This window comes from Olea europaea, chromosome 22 (genome assembly GCF_002742605.1).
Source record: "Olea europaea var. sylvestris chromosome 22, O_europaea_v1, whole genome shotgun sequence".
In the NCBI taxonomy this organism is placed as follows: Eukaryota; Viridiplantae; Streptophyta; class Magnoliopsida; order Lamiales; family Oleaceae; genus Olea; species Olea europaea.
Window position 1 is genome coordinate 8,757,600 of NC_036258.1, and position 10,389 is coordinate 8,767,988.

A 10,389-nucleotide genomic window follows, 5' to 3' on the forward strand; every position below is an offset into this window, starting at 1 on the left:
TTAATTAATATATTTTTATATAGATTCAAATTAATTAATTATTATTATTATTAACCCAGAATGGACATAAATTATTTTGATGATAATATTTTCATAATTATTTTAACTTAAATAAAGATATATTTAAAATGAAAATTATTTTAAACTAAACTTGAGGCCACCACAGTCCAGTAATAATGGGAGCAGCTTCAGCATTGGCGAGAGGAAGCGGTAAATTTGCTAAAAGTGGATTCGATAACAGAAAATTAACAGCAAAATAATGACTTCAGTGGCTGGCACGTCTCGATTCACCATTGGAAAATTCAATTCTCTTTCTCTATCCTCTACTCAGTCTCTTCAAAATCGAATTCCCACTCTTTCCCAGCTTCCGAATTGTGTTTCAAATTTCACGTGCCACCGCAATGTTGGCGGCGAAAGAATGTCCGGCAAAGCTTTATCGAGAAATTGGGAGCGTAGTAAGATTCGGGCTATGTCATCTGGCTCATTCGGATCCCGATTGGAGGAGAGTGTGAAGAAGACTGTCACTGAGAACCCAGTTGTTGTTTACTCCAAAACTTGGTGCTCGTAAGTGCTCGCTGATTTTTCTTTGTTTTTATTTTTGTCATATTTGAATACTTTCTCGAGAGATTTTATGTTGGTCTTGTTGAATTTTGTGGGGAAGGTACTCTTCGGAGGTAAAATCATTGTTTAAGAGGCTTGGCGTGGAGCCGCTCGTTATTGAATTGGACCAAATGGGTAAGTTTAAATTTTTTTTTTTTTTTCAATAAATCCTATTCGTGCGTGTGTTTGTGTATAGAACATTGTCAATTATGGTCGGATGTGAATGTGGTTTTCTTGAGTACCATTGAGACCTGCATATTTGAATACAATTTGATATGATTTTCAACAGATTCTGGAAACAATTAAAATTAATATGTAAACGGTGTTAGTAAAAGGGGAAAAAAAAAAGGAAGAAAGAAAAACTGGCTGCAAATGAAAAAAGAAAAAAAAAATCCAATTATAATTGCAACTTAAAGATGGAATCAACATTTTTTTTTTTATAAGGTCTTCTTTATCAAATTTGGGTACTGGTCTCTAAATATTATCTGTGTAACTGCCATTTATTGATCGTTCATTTTAGTGTCTGCATTATAGAAAATGAAGAGATAAACTATTGTTCTTTGATTACATTGATGTTACTTAGAAAATGAATTCTCAAGACCAATCTTGAACCATATTTTCTATATTAATAACCTGCCATAGTTTTTGCAAGTTTTAGTTAGTTATTCATATTTTCTTGTCTAACTTCAATCTTCTAACTGTTGTCTCAATTTTTGAGTGCTAGCGAATAAAAAGGAAAAAAACGATATTGAACACTTGCCTTTGTTTAAGAACAACATCTTTTTTAAACAATTGTTTCAAGTAAAATTGGTGTCAACTCAATCTTCTGACTGATGTCTCAATTTTTGATTACTAGAGAATAAAAAGAAAAAAAAAAACGATATTGAACTATCGTCTTTGTTTAAGAAGAACAGCTTTTTTAAACAATTGTTTCAAGTAAAATTTGTGTCAAGTTAGCCAATTCCATCAGATGATTAGTGTCCATAACAATATGTGGACAAATAACATACACAGTTTTATCTAAAATCCTCCCGTACAGTTGTTAATCTAAAGAGAGAAAAGATACCATTTAGATTTTTGCATGAATACAGGGTAGACTGAAATGTAAATATGGTATTGTTTATATAGACTTTATTAGGAGCTCTAAAATATGAATATGCTTAATTTTTTAAATACAACAACAAAAAGTAAGGAATATTATCAACAAATTTGGGGTCGGTCTCTTGAATTCTTTCTCTTGAAACTTATTGTAATGTATGTTGATTTTATGTTGTTTTATCCTACATAAGAATTCATAAAAGGACAGATCTTATAACTGATTTTGTGGAAAAAGATAGATGAAATCAGGCGTGAGACCGAATTTGTACTGCCCTTGCACAGAATTTCCACCTTTTCATTTTTCAGGTCCCCAAGGACGACAACTGCAGAAGACTCTAGAGAGGCTTACTGGACAACATACTGTTCCAAATGTTTTCATTGGTATGAAGCATTTCAAAATGCTTTACGATTCCATCACACATTAATAAGAATGTTGAAACTTGAACATATATATAAACTCATTTTACTATGCACTATATCTTTATACTGTTTGCTTAACTTGCACGTTACAAACTAATAACTATGTCCGTTGAGAAGCCCTTGATATAGGCTAGATCTGCATATCATCTCATTATGAAGTGATGCAATTGACCTGATATGTTGTAGCAAACCATTCCATTGCTAATGGGATGAAAGACCTCCTTGCCGATAAAGAGATGTTATGTTATTTTGTTAAAAAATAAGACAAGTTTTAATTTCAAGCGATTTCAGCTTTAAAGTTATTATTTTTGCAAATAAGATTGTGAAGAGTATTAAAACTAATATTTTTTTCTCATGAGCAGGTGGGAAACACATTGGTGGTTGCACAGGTACTGTTTCTGACATTGCTCATCCTTAAGACGATGATTTAACTTTATATTGGTTCCTCCAGAAAAAAGTGATTTTTTTTTCTCAATGTCCTGTGCTCTATTTTCACGATAGTTCAGGATAGAACATTTTACTTCCATGTTAATTTAAAAATAAAAAATAAAAAAAAATTCAAGTTTTTTCATGTTGTGTACCACCACTGGAATAATTATAGATTATTTGAGATAACTAAACTTGAGGCCACCACAGTCCAGTAATAATGGGAGCAGCTTCAGCATTGGCGAGAGGAAGCGGTAAATTTGCTAAAAGTGGATTCGATAACAGAAAATTAACAGCAAAATAATGACTTCAGTGGCTGGCACGTCTCGATTCACCATTGGAAAATTCAATTCTCTTTCTCTATCCTCTACTCAGTCTCTTCAAAATCGAATTCCCACTCTTTCCCAGCTTCCGAATTGTGTTTCAAATTTCACGTGCCACCGCAATGTTGGCGGCGAAAGAATGTCCGGCAAAGCATTATCGAGAAATTGGGAGCGTAGTAAGATTCGGGCTATGTCATCTGGCTCGTTCGGATCCCGATTGGAGGAGAGTGTGAAGAAGACTGTCACTGAGAACCCAGTTGTTGTTTACTCCAAAACTTGGTGCTCGTAAGTGCCTGCTGATTTTTCTCTGTTTTTATTTTTGTCATATTTGAATACTTTCTCGAGAGATTTTATGTTGGTCTTGTTGAATTTTGTGGGGAAGGTACTCTTCGGAGGTAAAATCATTGTTTAAGAGGCTTGGCGTGGAGCCGCTCGTTATTGAATTGGACCAAATGGGTAAGTTTAAATTTATTTATTTATTTTTTTCAATAAATCCTATTCGTGCGTGTGTTTGTGTATGGAACATTGTCAATTATGGTCGGATGTGAATGTGGTTTTCTTGAGTACCATTGAGACCTGCATATTTGAATACAATTTGATATGATTTTCAACAGATTCTGGAAACAATTAAAATTAATATGTAAACGGTGTTAGTAAAAGGGGAAAAAAAAAAGGAAGAAAGAAAAACTGGCTGCAAATGAAAAAAGAAAAAAGAAATCCAATTATAATTGCAACTTACAGATGGAATCAACATTTTTTTTTATAAGGTCTTCTTTATCAAATTTGGGTACTGGTCTCTAAATATTATCTGTGTAACTGCCATTTATTGATCGTTCATTTTAGTGTCTGCATTATAGAAAATGAAGAGATAAACTATTGTTCTTTGATTACATTGATGTTACTTAGAAAATGAATTCTCAAGACCAATCTTGAACCATATTTTCTATATTAATAACCTGCCATAGTTTTTGCAAGTTTTAGTTAGTTATTCATATTTTCTTGTCTAACTTCAATCTTCTAACTGTTGTCTCAATTTTTGAGTGCTAGCGAATAAAAAGGAAAAAAACGATATTGAACACTTGCCTTTGTTTAAGAACAACATCTTTTTTAAACAATTGTTTCAAGTAAAATTGGTGTCAACTCAATCTTCTGACTGATGTCTCAATTTTTGATTACTAGAGAATAAAAAGAAAAAAAAAAACGATATTGAACTATCGTCTTTGTTTAAGAAGAACAGCTTTTTTAAACAATTGTTTCAAGTAAAATTTGTGTCAAGTTAGCCAATTCCATCAGATGATTAGTGTCCATAACAATATGTGGACAAATAACATACACAGTTTTATCTAAAATCCTCCCGTACAGTTGTTAATCTAAAGAGAGAAAAGATACCATTTAGATTTTTGCATGAATACAGGGTAGACTGAAATGTAAATATGGTATTGTTTATATAGACTTTATTAGGAGCTCTAAAATATGAATATGCTTAATTTTTTAAATACAACAACAAAAAGTAAGGAATATTATCAACAAATTTGGGGTCGGTCTCTTGAATTCTTTCTCTTGAAACTTATTGTAATGTATGTTGATTTTATGTTGTTTTATCCTACATAAGAATTCATAAAAGGACAGATCTTATAACTGATTTTGTGGAAAAAGATAGATGAAATCAGGCGTGAGACCGAATTTGTACTGCCCTTGCACAGAATTTCCACCTTTTCATTTTTCAGGTCCCCAAGGACGACAACTGCAGAAGACTCTAGAGAGGCTTACTGGACAACATACTGTTCCAAATGTTTTCATTGGTATGAAGCATTTCAAAATGCTTTACGATTCCATCACACATTAATAAGAATGTTGAAACTTGAACATATATATAAACTCATTTTACTACGCACTATATCTTTATACTGTTTGCTTAACTTGCATGTTACAAACTAATAACTATGTCCGTTGAGAAGCCCTTGATATAGGCTAGATCTGCATATCATCTCATTATGAAGTGATGCAATTGACCTGATATGTTGTAGCAAACCATTCCATTGGTAATGGGATGAAAGACCTCTTTGCCGATAAAGAGATGTTATGTTATTTTGTTAAAAAATAAGACAAGTTCTAATTTCAAGCGATTTCAGCTTTAAAGTTATTATTTTTGCAAATAAGATTGTGAAGAGTATTACAACTAATATTTTTTTCTCATGAGCAGGTGGGAAACACATTGGTGGTTGCACAGGTACTATTTCTGACATTGCTCATCCTTAAGACGATGATTTAACTTTATATTGGTTCCTCCAGAAAAAAGTGATTTTTTTTTTCTCAATGTCCTGTGCTCTATTTTCACGATAGTTCAGGATAGAACATTTTACTTCCATGTTAATTTAAAAAAAAAATAAAAAAAATTCAAGTTTTTTCATGTTGTGTACCACCACTGGAATAATTATAGATTATTTGAGATGGTAAATGCCAGTAAATTTGAATGCCATGCTACAGATTTAATGCAATTTTATGAGTGTCAAATTGGTAAATAATATTAGATTAATATCAAGATAGTATATACCCTTGTGCTTTGGAAAATAATTATTGTTATGTGATTTTATAGTTGTTTCCATCTTTGTCACTCGATTGGTTCTCTTAGATGAATTTCTTTCATTTTTCAAGAATTGCCGTTGACTGCTCAATCTTTTAAGCAGTTTCTTCAACACACTCGTATTATTTACTTGTCTAGACTCTAGGTTTATCTATATAGATCCTTTTTGCTAACCATTTTATCGAGCGCCATGTCCAACATTAAAATTTAAACCTTTTAAGTCTCGGATACTTCTCAATTTCCACATTCCATGTAATTATAAATTGACCTGTCCCTTGTACAGTTACTTAATAGGTGCATCTAATAGCCTTCCCTGAGCATATCCAAGCCATTTGAATACTTTCTCCCACAATTTGTCTTCAATAGCACCTGCCTTGAAATACTTTCATATATACTCGTTTCCAATCCTGGTTTTACTGCAAATCCATCAAAACATTAAAATAGTAGGTTTCTAGATTTCTATTATGCCTTCATTATGTTAAAGTGTTTTTATTTCCTAAAAGCAATAAGAGCAACTATCAAGTTCGCAGTTCACAGCAATCTCCATTAGGAGGTGTAATTGTAGAAAGATGAGGCGAAAACCATAAGTAGTATTTAGCATTTTTTTTAATTGCAGAGCAAAGCTGAACAAAAATTTCAATTTGGGAATGGGAATTAATGTTATTTCTTAAATCCAATTTGCTGGTCTGGTTGCAGTCCTGTAGTACTTTGTGTTAAAACTTACAAAATTTCATTGATCACGTGAATGATTGAACCTAACAATACATTAATCATGTTTTCCATCTTGAAGTATTTTTATCCTTTTTTTTTTTTGCCCAATGCTGTAGATACTGTCAAGTTACACCATAAAGGAGAACTTCGCCCGCTGCTATCAGGATCTGGAGCCACTAAGATGCAGAGCTAGCACTGAGCTCAATATTACTTTACAATTTTTTTTTCCTCAGCTCCCCTTAGTCGTCCTAGAATTCAATGATAACTTTATGACAAATATCTTCTAAAAACTATGGCAACTTGTATCTTTTTCGAGATACACCTTTGCTCATATCACATCTAAATTCATTCTGTTGTGGGTACATTCTCAACTCTTGAGTATTTGAATTGCTTATTTCAAATCTCTTCACTGGTTCTATGTCTAGTTTTTGATTTTTTTCACCGGATATTGCATGATACTGGCGCTTGCCTGTCTACAGAACCATTTTGTTATGTTTATGGATGGACACTTGTGAATGGCAATTGCTTGGTTTTGTCTGTGAGACTGTTAGCCATTTAACCTTAGTTCAATAAGTTCTAAGTATCATTAACCTGGAGAGAAACTCAGTGTCTAAATTCATCTGTTCATTAATACATTGTCAAGCAACTGCAGAGGCTAATTTGCCTTTCTGCAAGAGTTTCTAATTATCCAATTGATGACTTTTTACTCCAGTATATTGCATGTTATTATTTTCTTGGATTTAGATTGTTTGAATTTCGTTATGTAATTATAGGTTGTCAAACCTTTAACTTGCATGGCTATATCTGCAAAATAATTGGTAACTTTACATATTTTATGGAAAAAATTTGCTCTTTCACATTCTTCTCTCTCTTGTGATTCGCTTTTATGTCCTAGTTGTGATTGATTTCTGAACAGATTTAGGTGCCACTTTCCACCTTCAGAAATAAAACCAAGTTCCTAAAAATAAGGTCTCAAGAGTAAAGGAATAGAGTAATACTAATAAGCTAATGTTCTACTGGACTATCCTTTTATGTAGAAATTACACGGTAGATTATAGGCCAAGTAAAAGAGAGAGATTGAGCTTTTTCATAGATGCTTGGACTGTAGACTTGTTGCTGATCTGCTAACCGACAAAACAACGATTGATACAGATGATGATGTGATGACTAGTAAGTGCTTAATTGGTACATAGTACTAACATTATGATAAACTATTTTTTAGCTTCTGTTGCATCCTTGATATTGTTCTGTACTATGCAATCTTCCCTAGCAAAGATTCTGTGAGTGTATAAAGATGGAGACCTGAAGAACAAATCATAGTGACTGTTGAGAAGGTGAACTGCAATGTATCTATGTCCTTGCAAGCAAAATGTCTCTTTTGTGCATGCAGTATGCCAACATTTCATTCCGATCCGGAAGATTATCTTTTAGAACAGGATGTTCCTTGAAGTTCTTAACCCAAGCATGTAGGCGAGGAAAGTCATTTGCTTCCATAATTTTTACTCCCACCGTCTCTTCAATTACGTCATTCCAGACAGCCATCCATCCAAAGGCTATATCTGTCAATCCTATGTTGTTTCCACAGAAAAATTTCTTGTCACCAAGACCATGCTCTTCTACAATCTTCAGCTGTTGTTTGGCTTCTTCTACTGCTTTCTCTTGTTCCTCACCAACAGTCACATAGAATGCCCCAAAGATTGGGCTCTACAGCAACAAATAGAATGATTAGACCAAGAAAAATAGAATGATTAAGCTATGCAGAAAGAAAGAAAGAAAGAAAGAAAAGAACTGATTGAGCCAAAGTGAACTCTTCCCCAAGGATCTTATTGATGTGTCTATTAGATTTGTATTGCTGGGTAATGAAGACTAAGTCTAGAAAAAAGTGGTATCTTCACATGCACTACCTCTCCCCAAAAGCTATGTCATATTAATCATCATGTAGAAGGAAAGCTGGTCATTGTTTATAAGCATGGTTGATGTAAACTCATAGCATAGATTACCTTATCCTCCACAAATTTCATCCAGAATCGAGCGATGGCCTTTTCATGGGAATCACTCGGAAGCAATGGATTTTGGGGCCAGGTTTCTTCAATGTATTCCAGGATCACTGTTGACTCTGCAATTGATCTTCCATCATGAATGAGCACAGGTATTTTCTTGTGAACTGGATTATGCTGAAGTAGCATGTCACTCTTATTTGAAAGATCCTCTTCTATGTACTCATAATTGAGGCCCTTGAGCTTCAGTGCCCATATAATTCTGTAACTGTATGGACTAGGCCAAGCACCAAGTAGCTTTATCTCTTCCATTTTGCTGCTTTACGCTGTTCTCGACCCTGTTCCGGTTTAGATTTCTGCCTCGGGGTTTAGAATCAGGCAGAAGAGTGTGTGACTTCCCTGGCTGCAGATTGATGATGATATATAGAGGTGATTGAAACCCTGTGAAGAAGATGGTATTGAATTGGATATTCTTTGACTTTTCTCTCTTTTTGTGGCTATTTTTACTTGTGGGCTGGGATTTTTTTTGTCCTTTTCGCCTGATATTTTTCTAGGATGGTTGGAAACTAGATTGAAAATGGACATAAATGATGTTAACTGGTCAGCAATGTTCAGCTATAATATTTCGAAGAATGGAAAGGAAAATTTTCACTGTTGGTCTGTGACCAAAAAAGGAGCAAAGTCGTCTCTTAAATTAAGTGTAATACTACAAGAGATAAATAGCTCAATTTTCGCTGAACTTTCTAAAATATTTCTCAATCGCTATTGAACTTTAAAAGCTTTTCGAGTTGTTATTGAACTTTTTCTCATTCGTTTGTCAATCGTCGTTGAACTTTAAAAGCTCTTCGATTTGTCTTTGAACATGCTAAAATGTTATCATATTCACTATTCCGTTATTCGTCATTCTAAAGGTTAATAGACTAGGTAATATGGTTGATCAAATGACAAAGGAAATAGCATTATGGTAAATTCATCTAGTTTTTTAACTTTAGCAATAGCGAGTGACAGAGCAACATATGAGTTAACGTTTTTGTAAGTTTAGTGGAACCCATAAAACTTTTAACGTTCAATGACAATTGGAAACACTTAGGGTCCGTTTGATTATAAGAATGAAATTTGGGTGAAAAGAAAACGAATTTCAGGGAATTGAATTGTCTAGAATTTGTTTTACTGAGAATTGTCAATTAAATTTGTTTAACTGGTATAATTTTTCACTTGAAAAATGTTGAAATTTTCTATTTTTGGGTATTCATTTGGTTTTGTTTTGTATGAAAATTATCAATTAAAGAAATAGAATTTGTTACAATTGTAGATAGAATTTGTTCCAATTGTCAAAAAAAAAAAAAAAAAAAAAAAAAACAAAAAAAAAAATTTTTACAAAAACAAAAAAAAAAAAAAAAGACCGGAAAACAAATTTTTACCAAAATCACCAATTCAAGGAAAAGAGGTCACCTGGTGGGGGTGGAGGGAAAATGAATTTCATGACAAATTCTTGCAATCAAACAATAAAAAATGTTGGAAATGGAAAAAAAATTCCTTGAAAAATTTCCCCAATCAAACAGGTCCTTTAGGAAAGTTTAGTGGCGACTCAAATGGATTTTTTATTTTTTCATCTTGCCTTGCTTCCCAAAAATCGTGACAGAACTGGAATGGTAATGATAAAGTAGCTCATACTCATTTCGTTTCCATCCCTTTACTTAAAACAATTATGTTATATGTATATTGTGATTGATGTTAAGTTTGACATATTTTGACATGATAGAGGTCATGCTCATTGATTTTAATCAAACTTTTTCAAACTAATGGTATTGTTTTTTGCAAGTCACACAATATCAAAATTAATGCACACTAAGAAAGTGCAACTAGTTTAATTCTTAAATATTATAAGGGTGCGTTTAATTGCAAGTATGAAATTCGTATGAAAAAAAAATAAATTCTAGGTAATTCAATTGTCTAGAACTTATTTGTATGAAAATTGTCAATTAAATGTATTTGATTGATTTAATTTTCAATTTAGAAAATATTATACTTGTCCATTTTTTATTGGTCGATTAATGAAAGAGAGTAAGTGAATTTCGTATAAAATAAAATCCTACTCTTTTTAAAGAAAATATTTTTCTTGATTTTGAGAAAAATATGGTCACGTGATCAAAAGTGAGAAAATATTTTCCATGGAAAAAAATGACAATCAAATAGTACATTTTTCATAGAAAATATTGGCAATCAAACG

General features: G+C 32.7%; 2 protein-coding genes across 4 annotated transcripts; one reads left to right on the forward strand and one right to left on the reverse strand.

Moving 5' to 3' along the window:
* The first annotated feature begins 164 nt into the window (after positions 1 to 164).
* On the forward strand, positions 165 to 6,603 carry LOC111371624 (monothiol glutaredoxin-S10-like). Of its 3 annotated transcripts, none has more exons than XM_022993693.1 (5): positions 165 to 564; positions 662 to 735; positions 2,005 to 2,079; positions 5,071 to 5,097; positions 6,279 to 6,603. In XM_022993693.1, exons 1-5 carry the CDS (start codon positions 260 to 262, stop codon positions 6,353 to 6,355), a joined length of 558 nt encoding a protein of 185 aa, XP_022849461.1. In that variant the 5' UTR covers positions 165 to 259; the 3' UTR covers positions 6,356 to 6,603. The 3 variants fall into 3 exon arrangements, with proteins under 3 accessions (XP_022849461.1, XP_022849460.1, XP_022849459.1); XM_022993692.1 differs by lacking the exon at positions 5,071 to 5,097 and adding an exon at positions 2,481 to 2,507 and having other exon boundaries at positions 166 to 564; XM_022993691.1 differs by lacking the exons at positions 165 to 564; positions 662 to 735; positions 2,005 to 2,079 and adding exons at positions 2,753 to 3,152; positions 3,250 to 3,323; positions 4,595 to 4,669.
* Positions 6,604 to 7,141: 538 nt separating this feature from the next.
* On the reverse strand, positions 7,142 to 8,631 carry LOC111371623 (probable glutathione S-transferase). Its single transcript, XM_022993690.1, has 2 exons — positions 8,163 to 8,631; positions 7,142 to 7,866 (listed from the first exon to the last, which is right to left on the reverse strand). The coding sequence occupies exons 1-2, from the start codon at positions 8,469 to 8,471 to the stop codon at positions 7,513 to 7,515; spliced, it is 663 nt and encodes a 220-aa protein (XP_022849458.1). The 5' UTR covers positions 8,472 to 8,631; the 3' UTR covers positions 7,142 to 7,512.
* Positions 8,632 to 10,389: the final 1,758 nt, after the last annotated feature.